This window comes from Salmo salar, chromosome ssa18 (assembly GCF_905237065.1).
Source record: "Salmo salar chromosome ssa18, Ssal_v3.1, whole genome shotgun sequence".
NCBI classification, from domain to species: Eukaryota; Metazoa; Chordata; class Actinopteri; order Salmoniformes; family Salmonidae; genus Salmo; species Salmo salar.
The window spans coordinates 78,687,432-78,701,862 of NC_059459.1; the positions used below are offsets into that span (position 1 = coordinate 78,687,432).

General features: G+C 45.0%; 3 protein-coding genes across 9 annotated transcripts in view; 1 reads left to right on the top strand and 2 right to left on the bottom strand.

The window, feature by feature from the left end:
• LOC106578061 (uncharacterized) overlaps positions 1–3,854 on the bottom strand; it is a 57,218-nt gene extending 53,364 nt beyond the window's left edge. For 2 of the 3 annotated variants that reach the window (XM_045700540.1, XM_045700539.1), the window contains exon 1: positions 3,680–3,854. In XM_045700540.1, coding sequence (XP_045556496.1) covers positions 3,680–3,839 — 160 coding nt within the window. In that variant the 5' untranslated portion in view covers positions 3,840–3,854. The remainder of the gene's footprint in view (positions 1–3,679) is intronic. The other variant, XM_045700541.1, reaches the window with a different exon arrangement.
• zgc:101765 (aldo/keto reductase) lies at positions 3,009–7,806 on the top strand. 5 transcript variants are annotated; one of them, XM_014156673.2, is made up of 5 exons: positions 3,009–3,143; positions 4,420–4,768; positions 5,742–5,997; positions 6,926–7,084; positions 7,231–7,806. In XM_014156673.2, the coding sequence occupies exons 2-5, from the start codon at positions 4,446–4,448 to the stop codon at positions 7,408–7,410; spliced, it is 918 nt and encodes a 305-aa protein (XP_014012148.1). In that variant the 5' UTR covers positions 3,009–3,143; positions 4,420–4,445; the 3' UTR covers positions 7,411–7,806. The 5 variants fall into 5 exon arrangements, with proteins under 5 accessions (XP_014012148.1, XP_014012147.1, XP_014012146.1 ...); XM_014156672.2 differs by lacking the exon at positions 3,009–3,143 and adding an exon at positions 3,304–3,337; XM_014156671.2 differs by lacking the exon at positions 3,009–3,143 and adding an exon at positions 3,877–3,958.
• A 12-nt stretch (positions 7,807–7,818) lies between these two features.
• badb (BCL2 associated agonist of cell death b) lies at positions 7,819–13,442 on the bottom strand. The gene is made up of 4 exons (XM_014156677.2): positions 13,209–13,442; positions 12,211–12,357; positions 11,166–11,368; positions 7,819–10,616 (listed from the first exon to the last, which is right to left on the bottom strand). The coding sequence occupies exons 2-4, from the start codon at positions 12,347–12,349 to the stop codon at positions 10,482–10,484; spliced, it is 477 nt and encodes a 158-aa protein (XP_014012152.1). The 5' UTR covers positions 12,350–12,357; positions 13,209–13,442; the 3' UTR covers positions 7,819–10,481.
• Between the last annotated feature and the right edge of the window lie 989 nt (positions 13,443–14,431).

Consider the following 14,431-nt stretch of genomic DNA (forward strand, 5'->3'; position numbering starts at 1 on the left):
GCACAACAAAATCTTTTCCCCCTCAGGAGACTGAAAAGATTTGGCATGGGTCCCCAGATCCTCAAAAGCTTCTTCAGCTGCACCATCGAGAGCATCCTGACCGGTTGCATCACCGCCTGGTATGGCAACTGCTTGGCATCTGACCGTAAGGCGCTACAGAGGGTAGTGCAAACGGCCCAGTACATCACTGGGGCCAAGCTTCCTGCCATCCAGGACCTCTATAATAGGCGGTGTAAGAGGAAAGCCCATAAAATTGTCAGAGACTCCAGTCACCCAAGTTATAGACTGTTTTCTCTGATACCGCACGGAAAGCGATACCGGAGCGCAAAGTCTAAGACCAAAAGGCTCCTCATCAGCTTCTACCCCCAAGCCATTAGACTGCTGAAGAATTCATTAAAATCGCCACCGGACAATTTACATTGACCCCCCCCCCTCCCTCCTATGTGGCATGTGGCAAATAAAGTTTGATTTGATCAAATCAGTGGATTCAGAGGAAAGAATTCTTATTAGGGAGAGTCTTTTCAACCATACCCCCTTCCCTCGGCTGTGCATGTTTCGAACAGGAAACAGCATGAAAGCCAACCATGCCCCCTTCCCTCGGCTGTGCATGTTTCGAACAGGAAACAGCATGAAAGCCAACCATGGTGTAGCCGGAGGACAGCTAGTTGCTGTCCTCCTCTGGGTAAATTGACTTCAATACAAAACCTAGGAGGTTCATGGTTCTCTTAATTTCGTTCAAAATGAAGGAGAAGCAAGAGCAAGAGCGCTAGCTATATTTCATTGTATTTTTTATTTATTTTTTTAACTTTCAGCTAATTCAGCTAGCTAGTTTAGCATACTCAAACAGAGAGGGCCGCTATATTAGCTAGCTGGCTATAGCTATCCAATACAGGAACTCTTCCAAGTCAAGGTAAGCTTTTGGTTTTATTAATTTATTGCCACCGGGGCCCACCGGTGTAACTGCTAAACTGCTTACTGACTGTACATTGTATTGCATGATGGTCGCAGGTTTACTAACGTGTTAGTTCTATTAGTAATGTTGACTATGACGTTATAATATGGTGACAACGATGAAGGCTGTGTGTAGCGGTAATGATATTAAGGTTTGGCTTGGAAAGGTTTTTTCACCAGGTCACAGACAGCTGATGGGGGTAGCACCACTGTACTGCATGATGGTAGCAGGTTTTACCTTTATTTAACTAGGCAAGTCAGTATTCTTATTTACAATGACGGCCTACTCCGGTCAAACCCGGACGACGCTGGGCCAATTGTGCGCCGCCCTATGGAACTCCCAATCACGGCCGGATGTGATACAGCCTGGATTCGAATCAGGGACTGTAGTGACGCCTCTTGCACTGAAATGCAGTGTCTTAGACCGCTGTGACACTCGGTTGCGGCTTTACTAACATGTTTGTTTAGTAGCTATATTGACTATGACATTAGCTAATATGGTGACAACGATGTAGGCTGTGTGTAGCGGTTAGTCGTTATGATATAAAGGTTTGCCTTGGAAGGTTTTTTTTGCCTGGTCACAGACAGCTGATTTGTTGTGCAGTGAAGTCCACAAACAGAGGGAAAAGGTGAGAGGAGAGCGCGTAGATGCGAGAAAGAAAAATACAATGGGCAAGTGATCATGCTGTTTGTATGTGGATGCTCTGAAAGTGAACTGTGTTTATGTGTGATCAGGGGTGTGTTAATTCTGCCGATTCTGTTGAAACGTTTCTTAAAACGGAAGCAAACGGAATGAAACAGGGATAAACATACCTGAATTTGTCCAATAGAAACTCTTGTTTGCAACTGTTTGGACTAATGATTACACCCTAGATCAGCTAGATGCAGGCAAGAGTGTTAAGGAAAGAAATGCCACAAATTAACTTTTATCAAGGCACACCTGTTAATTGAAATGCATTCCAGGTGATTACCTCATGAAGCTGGTTGAGAGAATGCCAAGAGTGTGCAAAGCTGTCATCAGGGCAAAGGGTGGCTTCTTTGAATAATCTCAAATATAAAATATATTTTTATTTGTTTAATACTTTTTGGGTTACTACATGATTCCATGTGTTATTTCATAGTTTTGATGTCTTCAATATTATTCTACAATGTAGAAAATAGTAAAAATACATAAAAACCCTTGAATGAGTAGGTGTGTCCAAACTTTTGACTGTTACTGTATATACAGTGCACTTGAAAAGTATTCAGACCCCTTGACTTTTTCCACCTTTTGTTACGTTACAGCCTTATTTTAAAATGGATTAAAGAGTTTTTTCCCCCTCACCAATCTACACACACCCAATAATGACAAAGCAAAAACAGTTTTTTTTAAAAATGTTTTGCAAATGTATAAAAAAATAAAATATCACATTTACATAAGTATTCAGACCCTTTACTCAGTACTTTGTTGAAGCACCATTGGCAGTGATTACAGCCTTGAGTCTTCTTGGGTATGATGCTACAAGCTTGGCACACCTGTATTTGGGGAGTTTCTCCCGTTCTTCTCTGCAGATCCTCTCAAGCTCTGTCAGATAGGATGGGGAGTGTAGCTGCACAGCTATTTTCAGGTCTCTCCAGAGATGTTCGATTGGGTTTTGGCTGGGCCACTCAAGGACATTCACAGACTTGTCCCAAAGCCATTCCTGCATTGTCTTGGCTTTGTGCTTAGGGTCATTGTCCTCTTGGAAGGTGAACCTTTGCCCCAGTCTGAGGTCCTGAGCGCTCTGGAACAGGTTTTCATGAATGATCTCTGTGTACTTTGCTCCGTTCATCTTTCCCTCGATCCTGACAAGTCTCCTAGTCCCTGCCACTGAAAAACATCCCCACAGCATGATGCTGCCACCACCATGTTTCACCGTAAAGGTGGTGCCAGGCTTCCTCCAGACGTTACGTTTGACATTCAGGCCAAAGAGTTCAATCTTGGTTTCATCATACCAGATAATCTTGTTTCTCATGGTCTGAGAGTCCTTTAGGTGCCTTTTGACAAACTCCAAGCGGGCTGTCATGTGCCTTTTACTGAGCAGTGGCTTCCGTCTCTCTCCACTCTACCATAAAGGCCTGGCTGATGGAGTGCTGCAGAGATGGTTGTCCTTCTGGTTCCCATGTGTTTGATGCCATTCCATTTGTGCCGTTCCAGCAATTATTATGTGATGGTGAGTTGAGAAGACAATCAGAAATACTGTTAGAATGTTTTTCCAATTGACTGCCATAGCCCCAAATAAAAAAGTTAACATTGGCTGCTAATTACATGGTTGTTGTCACGATAATTTTCAGATATAAAAATAGGATCGTGGGACATAAAAGTTTGGGAACCTCTGCTGTTATGGAAGTGAGTCATGATCAAGGGGTAAGGTCCACTGCTCACTACTAGCAGGACAAATCAGATTAGATGACTCTGGTAGGAACTGAGAAAATGATTCATGAATGGATGAATTCATACGAGAAATGTCGTTTGAATTAGTTAACGTTAGATTGCTACTGTTATTTAGCTAAACACCATCAACGTGTTCACTAATATGACGTTGCTATTGTTAGCTAGCTAGCTAACGTTACTTACATAGCCACTCACATAAAAGCTAGCTAATCTAGTAAAGTTAATTATTAACTAACTGTGTATGTTGTGAAGCTGACAAAACTCCTCACAACTGAAACATAAAACCTGTTAACTACACCGTAAATACAAGCATACCGTAATTCACCGATTCAGGGCACCCACAATTTTCAAAACCAAGCCAGTCACAGCAACGAAACCGGTCACCCGATCTGCTCGCGTCAGGGCTCGCGTCGCGGTGAGGGACAAGTTCCCGCCTCCGAGCGTCTTTCTCCTCTCTGATTGGCCAACGCTTCATCCAGTCAGCGTTTTCCTCGCTAGTGTCTCTATGGTGACGGCGAACAGGAAGTTTCACAAAAAGTCACATGCGTGATTCACGTTGAGAGGATTTCGCTGCAACTGACAATTTACAAACATGTTTGTACTACTTTTTTTTTATTTTTATCAACACATCTATTAAGTAGGTATTTACAATGACTCGTATGTCAGTTAAAATTGTGTATATTCTTTATATGTATGCCGTACTAAATCGAGGTAGAAATTGCTTGTTGTGTTATTGTCATTCATCGCTAACGTTAACTAGCCATGGAAGTATCCGAACTTTTGAACTGTGATAATTAGTGTAAATATGCAACACACAATCTCTGATTATGTAGCCTTGAGAAGATACTCTGCCATTGTTTTGATACTTGATTGCGTTGTTGCCAAGTAATAGCATGGCAATAGTCACCGTTTTGGTTATGTTTCAGCCAACCCACCCACCAGTCAAGTGCCTTCTAGTCCCCGGATAGCGGCTGACACAGTCCTCTTCACCCCCCCCCATTTTGTTATTCTTCTCTCATTTCTCTCCCTCTCTTTTCTCTCCCTCTTTCCCCCAGTGTCCAGGTACATTCAAGACCCCTAGATGTCTGAGTCTGATCCTCAGCCCTCTCCCTCCATTCCTCCCATCCACTCCTCCCCCACCCCATCTGTTCTGCTCAACACCGGGGCCAGGATGCCTCTCCTGGGGCTTGGTACCTACCGGCTCCGCGGCCCTGATGATATCCTCCAGGCCGTCGACGCCGCGCTCTCCACCGGCTACCGCTCATTTGACACGGCCTCTGTCTACCAGAACGAGGCTGACCTGGGTCGAGCACTGCGACTCCTCCTACCCAAACACGGCCTCTCCCGAGCGGACGTCTTCATCACCAGCAAGCTGGGCCCCAAGGACCAGGGCTCCAGAGCCAGGTACAGGGATGGAAATTAAAGCTAGTAGGAAATGTGCCAAAATAGCCCAAAATGTTGGCTTCTCAAATGTCGCATGGTATAGCCTAGGGCTGGGCGATATGGCCCAATTGTCGCATGGTATAGCCTAGGGCTGGGCGATATGGCCCAATTGTCGCATGGTATAGCCTAGGCCTGGGCGATATGGCCCAAATGTCGCATGGTATAGCCTAGGGCTGGGCGATATGGCCCAATTGTCGCATGGTATAGCCTAGGGCTGGGCGATATGGCCCAAATGTCGCATGGTATAGCCTAGGGCTGGGCGATATGGCCCAAATGTCATATCACTGTATTTTTCTAATTGCTGTATTTTCTGTTTTTGAATAGTAAAAGTTATTATTTATGAATAGTGTGTGGCAACATACATTCTAAGTGATTTCAATGGGTCTTTTTCCATTAGCGGCTAACACGATTTAGCCTAAACTTGCTAAGGAAAGACAAACTAGCTGTTTGCAGATGTAAGAAACACAAACTAATAGTGTAATTATAGAACGCTAGTGGATTTATATTAAGAATGAAAGTTAAAACAGAATCGTTGTCATCAACACCATGCAGACTGAACACGAGTGTCTTGTGGTCAAGCAACAACAAATGCCCTCCTTGAGTGACAGGGGGCGGGGCTAGGACTGTGTGTAACGTCCATTTCGAAACTATAGAAGTTGACGTTACACACGACACATCACATTTAATAAACCAAGCATTCAAATAACGTTATAGAAGGTAAAAACCCAAACCGGTCCGTTCATAAATACCGGTATATAGTAAAATACGGTATAACGCCCAGCCCTAGTATAGCTTAGGACCCTTTGGCTAGTAGAATGCCATCTGGGCCTGTAGAAATTGTGGTCTACTAGCCCGGCTGGCCAGTGCCCAAAATGCTGACCAGGTATGTACTCTAACCAGTCATATTGTTTGCATTTCAAACTCTGTTCCACAGGGAAGGGGCTCTGAGGAGTCTAGAACTGCTGGATCTAGACTATATAGATCTATACTTGATCCACTGGCCAGGGACCCAGGGGCTGGGGGTGGGAGACAAGAGGAACCCAGAGAATAGAGCTCAGAGCTGGGCAGTGTTAGAGGAGCTCCATGCCCAGGGCCAGGGGAAGCTGAGGGCCATAGGGGTGTCCAACTACACCCCAGGACATATGAAGGAGCTACTGGAGGGGTGTTGCGTCACCCCCGCTGTACTACAGGTAAACAAAAACAAACTTACACCGCACCGTACTACAGGTAAACAAAAACAAACTAACACCGCACTGTACTACAGGTAAACAAAAACAAACTAACACCCTGCCGTACTACAGGTAAACAAAAACAAACTAACACCCTGCCGTACTACAGGTAAACAAAAACAAACTAACACCCTGCCATACTACAGGTAAACAAAAACAAACTAATACCCTGCTGTACTACAGGTAAACAAAAACAAACTAATACCCTGCTGTACTACAGGTAAACAAAAACAAACTAATACCCTGCCGTACTACAGGTAAACAAAAACAAACTAACACCCTGCCGTACTACAGGTAAACAAAAACAAACTAACACCCTGCCGTACTACAGGTAAACAAAAACAAACTAACACCGCACTGTACTACAGGTAAACAAAAACAAACTAACACCCTGCCGTACTACAGGTAAACAAAAACAAACTAACACCCTGCCGTACTACAGGTAAACAAAAACAAACTAATACCCTGCTGTACTACAGGTCAGACATGAGACTTGTCCTGATATCAACTATAAGCTATAAGTATTCACAGCTTACCGTTGTACTTGTCCTGATTTTAAACTGTAAGTATTCACAGCTTACCGTTGTACTTGTCCTGATTTTAAACTGTAAGTATTCACAGCTTACCGTTGTACTTGTTCTTCTGGCTCTAACACTTTATTTTCTTACTGGCACGTATTTATCTGATAGCTGCTTTCTTGAGGAAAGTTTTACTTGCTATGACAGTGATTTGTGGTTTTCTTACCTACCTTAGTTGAATGCACTGACTGACTGTAAGTCACTCTGGATGAGAGTGTCTGCTTAAATGACCAAAATGTCAATTTCACTTTGGATAAATGACCATTTGGTATTATAAATCTGAAATCTTATTGAATAATCTCTCCGTCCAGGTAGAGTTCCATCCCCGTCTGTCCCAGGGGGAGATGAGGCATCTGTGTGGGGAGAAGGGTGTCTGTTTCCAGGCTTACTCCTCCCTGGGGACTGGCTCTCTCCTCCAGGACCCTTTAGTGGTCCAGATTGCACAGGGATATGGCCTGACCACTGCACAGGTACTTTGTCTGTCAGAGTGGGTGGAGTGTTCCAGAAGTGGCAATACACCCTAATTAAGTCATTTAATTCCTTTCCTTCTTCTTCTTGTCTCCCTATGTTTTATTCCCCATCTTCCCCTGGCTTCTTCTTTCATCGTGTGTGGCAGGTTCTGCTCAGGTGGGCGGTACAGCAGGGAGTCCCCGTCCTACCCAAGTCATCTCACCCCACCAGGATAGCAGAGAACGGCCGTGTGTTTGACTTTGAGCTGGCTGCTGAAGATATGGAGAGGCTGGAGGGGATGGACTGTGGACAGAAATACTGTTGGGACCCTTCACAGGTAGCCTGAGGTAGAAGGATAACCCAGTGGATGAGATGGGGCCTGTAGCCCAAAGACTGCTGGTTTGAATTCCTTGACGTTAGCCTGAAGGTACTCACTGACTGGATTGTTACGATGCAAACGTTGATAAGATATCAAAGTAACGCATCAACAGAACTTGAGTTTCCCACTGAGGAGTTACATTTTTTTTATGCGACACACAAAGACCTCTGAGAGAGATTATGATACCAAGATCTATGCTATTATTTTTCATGTGATATTTGTTTCAAATGATTAAAATCTGTATTAATTTGATAGTTTCACTGTAAATATTGTCCTCATATCAAGTGACGATTTTATTTAATAAGTCAGTGTGTGTATATAAATTTTAATAAAATGCACAATAAAAAAAAAGAAAAACACCTAGCACTAAGTAAATGATGATTAGTAAAAATTATTTGTTTATTTGTTTACTTATGCCCATAGTACACCAAGTGGTCACAAAAAGAAAATACATTTACAAAAGTAATTTTGTAGAAAAAGAAAGCAAAGCAAAAGTATTCAAGATTCCCCCCCCATACACATCAAGTTTCAAGTAATACCAGAGATTGTGTCCCAAATGGAACCCTATTCCCTATTAGAGTGCAGGAATAGGGTGCCATTTGGGACATAGCCCAGAGAAGACGGCAAGGCAAGCTTCCCGTTGCACAATTCTATCTAGACTAGAGCCCAGTCCTGTTTTAACAGGCTATGTTCAACACCACAAAACGTTGCGCAAACCAGGTTTAAAAAAACGGTTTAAAAACAAATACAGGTTTAAAAGGCAGAATTAAAAAAAACCTTGTAAGGAAAGGTCAGATGTTGCACAGATTTACCGACCAACGTTTTTTGTTGTTGTTAAACACTATAGACACACACACACACTACAGAGATGAGTTTAGCAACGTTGTGATCTAGAACGCAGCCTGTGTGCTGCAGGCACCAGTAGTGTGTGACAAGCTGTCTGTTGATAAGGATTCCTCTACATACCGTTCCAGAGAGTATAGTTTTGCCAACGTTGTGATGCGGGACACACCCGGCATGTTTGTGCTTCTCTGCAGTGTGACTGAGCCCGGTGCCTAAGGCGGTAGGTAGGTAGTAGTGCTGGCAGCCATGGCCCAGTCACAGAGAAAGGCCTGGACTCGAACAGAAAGGCAGATCATTGAAGCTACTGCTGAATCCCAAATCAACCCCTACCCCCTAATCAGGGGTAGTGCACTATAAAGACAGACTGATCTGAATAAAACATTTTTTAAAAAAAACCCACTAACCTTTATTTAACTAGGCAAGTCAGTTAAGAACAAATTCTTATTTACAATGACGGCCAAACCCTACCCCGGACGACGCTGGGCCAACTGTGCGCCACCCTATGGGACTCCTAATCACGGCCGGTTGTGATACAGCCTGGAATCAAACCGGGGTGTCTGTAGTGACGCCTCTAGCACTGAGATGCAGTGCCTTGGACCGCTGCGCCACTCGGGAGCCCGAGCTCTAACCATTCAATGTTTACAGGTGTGGAATTTTTAAAAGGTCAACCATTGCACTGCTTATAACTATCCAGCCCCTAACATCGAGGGGGTAGGGAACGAATTGGGACCGCCTGGAAGTGTAGGGGGTTGATTTGGGCTGCAACGGAAGACCTTGCAGTAGCACCTCTAAGTAGAGAAAAAAAAAAAGGATACAGGCTTACAGAGAGGGGATTCGTCTCAAATGGCACCCTATTCCCTATATAGATAGGCCCTGGTCAGAAGTAGTACACTGTATAGGGAATAGGGTGCTATTTGTGACGTAACCATAGTATCATTAATAAAAATCACATTTTGTTGTTCAGCAGTTTACATGTTATTGTCCATTTTAGTTTCATTCATTGAAATATTAACAGTATTTACAGTTTTAAAGACTAGGTCTTTAATTCTCATTGGTTTTGCTCTGAAAGTCTACATCTTATTTAATTAAATTCTATTGTCTGATAAAAATGTTCCCCTGCAGTTCTTGTTTAATACAAAACATATCACTAGCACTGCTATCAAAGATTGTCATTTAAACCATATGGTTCTTCATATTTCAGACATTTATTTTGAAATGGGGCTAGTTGTCGGAGTGCAGCCATCACTGGCGGTGGTTGCTAACTACCACACGGTCTGCGTCCCAAATGGCACCCTGTTCCCTATTTAGTGCACTACTTTTGACCAGGGCCTATGGCACCCTATTCCCTATATAGTGCACTACTTTTGACCAGGGCCTGTGGGGAATAGGGTGCCATTTGGGACACAGACACAGTAACACTCATTCTCAAACTATCTTTCCTTGATTCCTTACACCACCTCTCCTCGTGTCCTTCTAAAAATGCATTGGAGAAGAAGGTCAGAGGGAAGGGAGGGACCACTACGGTGGAGGAGAAAATAGGATATGAGGAAACAAGGAGAGATTCATTGAGGTGGAGAAGAGTTTATGAGAGAACCCGACCGCCATTTTGTTCTGTCTCAGTGCATGTTGTCTGGACTCTCTCTCTGTGTTGCATAGTGTTAATGGGAGAAAACAGCCTTGGGTGGACGCTTTCACTAGAGTGAAGTTGAAAATCAATTTCTTGCTGGCAAACTAGTTCTTGTTTGGGTAAGGTCTCATCCCTTCTTTTATTCTCTCCTTCTACCTCTCCACCCTCTACTTTGTTACTGTATCCTTCCACCTCTCCACACCTTCCTCTCCCTCCATCCCTCTCTACACTTTGCTGATCGTGGTTCAGCAGCAGCTGAGAACAGGTAGACCCATCTCTCCCTTTCTCCCAATCCATCTTCTGTCCCCCTCTTTTTCTCTCTCAATTCAATTTCAAGGGGCTTTATTGGCATGGGAAACATCCCATTCTCTGTACTCTGATGACCGTGGTAAAATAGCGGTACGATTACGGGTGGGTTCTGTCTCTTGGTGAGAGAACGGGTAGGCCCATCCTTCTCTCCTTCCTCTGTCTCTCCCTCCCTCCCTCCCTCTCTCTCGCCTTCCTCTCCCCATCTCGCTCTCCTTCTCCCCCCCTCTCCCTCTCTCCCTCCCTCCCTCCCTCCTCCTCTCTACTCAGATGATCGTGGTGGGATGGTAGGGGTATGTTCTGTCTCTGTCTCCTTATGACTGAACAGGTAGGCCCACCAGCTGGGGGACTTGGTCATCTGTTTGGCTGCTCCCGCACTCTTCACCCGCCTCATCTCCTATAGAGGTCAGGGGTTAAGGGTCATGGGTTATGCAATAGAGGGAGAGAAAAAGGAAAACAGTTTATTTTGGGGCCTATTTAAGTTTTATTGAAGTGTTTTTGGTACAAGATTGAAGCATCTCATCTCTCCTCCCACAACCCGTCCTCTCACCCTTCCACAGCCCCACGTCTCACTCATCCTCCTCTCTCCCACAGCCCCATGTCTCTCCTCCCCACCCGTCCTTCCCCCTCTCCCACAGCCCCACCCGTCCTTCCCCCTCTCCCACAGCCCCCCTTTCACCCGTCCTCCCCCCTCCCACAGCCTCGTCTCACCCCTCCTCTCTCCCACAGACCCATGTCTCTCCTCCCCACCCGTCCTTCCCCCTCCCCTCTCCCACCTCTCCCCTCCCACAGCCCTACCCGTCCTTCCCCCTCTCCCACAGCCCCCCTTTCACCCGTTCTCCCCCCTCCCACAGCCTCGTCTCACCCCCTCCTCTCTCCCACAGACCCATGTCTCTCCTCCCCACCCGTCCTTCCCCCTCCCCTCTCCCACAGACCCATGTCTTACCCCTTTATCCAGCCACGTATCAAACTCGTCACTCATGCGTCGGAGCTGCCGCCCGTATCTCTTGGCCGCCCAGAGGGCAGGGGGGGCCGACTGGGAGCGACCCCGGAAAGATGCTCCATCTGTGGGCATGCCTTCCACCCCTGGCCCCCTACCCTGGAGCTCCTGGGCCTGGGACTCTGAGTTCATCCTCAACCGACCCTCTCCTATAGGAGAGAGAGAGAGAGAGAGAAGAGGGAGAGTGGCCTTGTCTGTCTGAGCCAGAACAGCCAATGTTTCTGTAGCGGGGCAGCTTGATGTACAAGTACACCCCCTGGACAGGACACTAGTCTATCGCATTGGCCAAAACTCCAATCTATCTCTTGCCGACTGCCAAACAGAGGACAGCCATAGCAACAAGACAGTAGATGTTACTGGGGTTCATTATGACAGCCATAGCAACAAGACAGTAGATGTTACTAGGGTTCATTATGACAGCCATAGCAACAAGACAGTAGATGTTACTGGGGTTCATTATGACAGCCATAGCAACAAGACAGTAGATGTTACTGGGGTTCATTATGACAGCCATAGCAACAAGACAGTAGATGTTACCGGGGTTCATTATGACAGCCATAGCAACAAGACAGTAGATGTTACCGGGGTTCATTATGACAGCCATAGCAACAAGACAGTAGATGTTATTGGGGTTCATTATGACAGCCATAGCAACAAGACAGTAGATGTTACTGGGGTTCATTATGACAGCCATAGCAACAAGACAGTAGATGTTACCGGGGTTCATTATGACAGCCATAGCAACAAGACAGTAGATGTTATTGGGGTTCATTATGACTGGCTAAGGTGGCTGACTATCAGGGTGGTATTCATTAGGGCACACAGTGGAAAACATTTTTTGTGACAGAAAACAAAAAGGAACGTTTCTTATTCGAAAAGTCCAGCTAGTCCATCCTTGTTTCAGTGCGTTTTCTTCCGCTTGGGTCCTAATGAACACGACCCCGGTAAGACCAATAGTGGCTATTTCCCAAAGTCCTCTGGGGCGTCCTACCTGCCAGTCTCATCTCAGGCACAGTGAGGGCGTGGCCTATTGGACCGCCAGTCATCCCCTTTCCGGCAGACGATTGGTCATTTTCGGTTTCTCCTACCTCCTCTGACTCACTGTCTGATATAGTAAATATCTGAGCCATGCTGACATCTACAGAGGAAGAGGAAGTGAGGAGGGGAAACAAGAAAGCAGTGAGATGGAGGGGAAGAGGGGTGGAGAGAGAGGGGAAGAGGGGTGGAGAGAGAGGGGTTTGAGAGATGGAGAGAGGGCAGAAAGAGAGCGGAAAGGGGGGATAGAGACGTGAGGAGAGAGAGAGAAAAGAGGCAGAGAGAGAGAGAGGGAGGGAAAGGAGGAGAGGCAGACAACATTATTACACAAATGTGCTTGACCCTGAATAAACCCTGAATCTTTGTACCAAGCTTTAGCTCAGGAGGCCAAATCAGTCTTGGCATCCTGGCGCCCTGAGTTCAAATCCCAGACAATCACACATTGGAATGAATGAAAGACAAACAACTAACCTTGAATTCACCATCACACACACAGGAATAGACTTACAAGAAATACTATATCGGTAGTATCTAGGCCTAATTATATAACAATATCATAGTAATAACAAGTGATGTAACTAAACATATAATTCACGTTAGCCTCGTTTGAATACTCTGTCACGATGTTGCAACAATATTTATTCGCTTATAAAGCACACAAACACAACTTTCTCCGCTCCTTGGTCCAAAGGTATCAACGTTATCATATACCGGCACGATAAAGTTATGTTTACCCAGGGGGAGAAAGCGGGGCATAATGTGATATCATCAAAATTAACAAGTAGTTACATTCAAGCACATCCAAATTAGCTCAAATGCTACACATGTTTCGGTGCTCTTCGCGATTGTTGTATCGATTCTGGAGACAATGGAAAACTTAGCAACACCACCACGTCGACTCGGTTTGATAACGTTAAAACAAAAACAACCAGAATATAAAACACATTTTCTTACCCGAAGTATTTCCGACGGGTAAATATGTTCGAGCAGCCGCGTCTCGCGCTTTCTATTTCCAACTTGATATTGTTGTTATCTGGTCTGTTTTTTTTGTGTGTGTGTGTGTGTGTTTGTTCGGATCCAGTTTGTCTTCCCTCCCCCAATAGCGTAGCGGCAGTCGATCTACCGCGCCGCTCGCTGTCCTGCGCTCCACCAATGGCCGGGTCCTGCGCGGGGCGGGTTGGACTGGCCTCGCCGCTTACGTCACTGTTGCGAGCTAGGACTCTGCTCCCGTTTTGTTTTTCTCGCCGGCTGCCCCCTAATATGCGGTATAGGAGCGCAGCGGAAATATTCTACCCATACATACAGTACGGTAGATCGGTAACCCAGTGGCCTCCGCTAAGGGCATGTATGGTACCTTGGTCAGGGGCGAAAATCTGATATCAACTTTGGAGGGGACAATTACATGACATTTTCTCAAGAGCAATTCCTGAGGGGGACACCAAAAGTAGTGCTGTAACACATAGCCTACATTGTAATATGGTAAATGTATATTGAGGAACCAAAGAAATAAGGTGTTTGCCGTACTCCTAACTACCGGTACCCAAAACTACACATCTAATCACAACAGCAATACCATTGCCTTTAACAAATCTTAGTTCAGTCACCAGTTTAAGTTGAGAGTGGGGGTATCCATGGCATTTTCCAATTATGTTCCTATTTTATAAGTAAAACATTTTTAGAACCTTTCATAATGTTGCCAAACAAAGACTCATCAAACTTACCTGAGACTCCCTGTCTCTGCCAGTCTGTCCCTGCATATCTGTCCCCAACTCTGCTGTCTGTGTGCCATCTGTTGCCTGCTCGGCCTAATGACATCATTGTGAAACATTTCCATTAGAATTTCATTTCTTTCTTATGAACATTTTATCAACTAGTCTTTGAGATATTAGGCTACTAGGGTTCTTACTTTGCGTTTTGGTGTACTGAAAAATACTCTGATGTCCGTCTTTTATTTTTCTGCCATTTTTCTACCTGGCTGGCTACACACACAGTGTGTAGGTTATTTACAGTAGGAGATGGGCTTCTATCATCTTCTATCATTCTATTTGGGCTTCGATCTAAAAGGTAGCTAACAAATGTGAAACGGATTAAAATGACAAGAGTTGACAGCTGTATGAGTTCACCATTTACACAACATATGCTGCAACCTTTTGTAATTTTAATAGTTTGTTTCATAT

Excerpts from the sequence above, each read along its gene's own strand:
- zgc:101765 (XM_014156673.2), top strand. The coding sequence starts at position 4,446 with ATGTCTGAGTCTGATCCTCAGCCCTCTCCCTCCATTCCTCCCATCCAC. Across the intron at positions 4,769-5,741 it reads GACCAGGGCTCCAGAGCCAG|GGAAGGGGCTCTGAGGAGTC; the intron begins GTACAGGGATGG and ends TCTGTTCCACAG. Across the intron at positions 7,085-7,230 it reads ATGGCCTGACCACTGCACAG|GTTCTGCTCAGGTGGGCGGT; the intron begins GTACTTTGTCTG and ends CGTGTGTGGCAG.
- badb (XM_014156677.2), bottom strand. The coding sequence starts at position 12,349 with ATGGCTCAGATATTTACTATATCAGACAGTGAGTCAGAGGAGGTAGGA. Across the intron at positions 11,369-12,210 it reads GCCTGAGATGAGACTGGCAG|GAGAGGGTCGGTTGAGGATG; the intron begins GTAGGACGCCCC and ends TCTCTCCTATAG. Across the intron at positions 10,617-11,165 it reads ATACGTGGCTGGATAAAGGG|GAGATGAGGCGGGTGAAGAG; the intron begins GTAAGACATGGG and ends TGACCTCTATAG.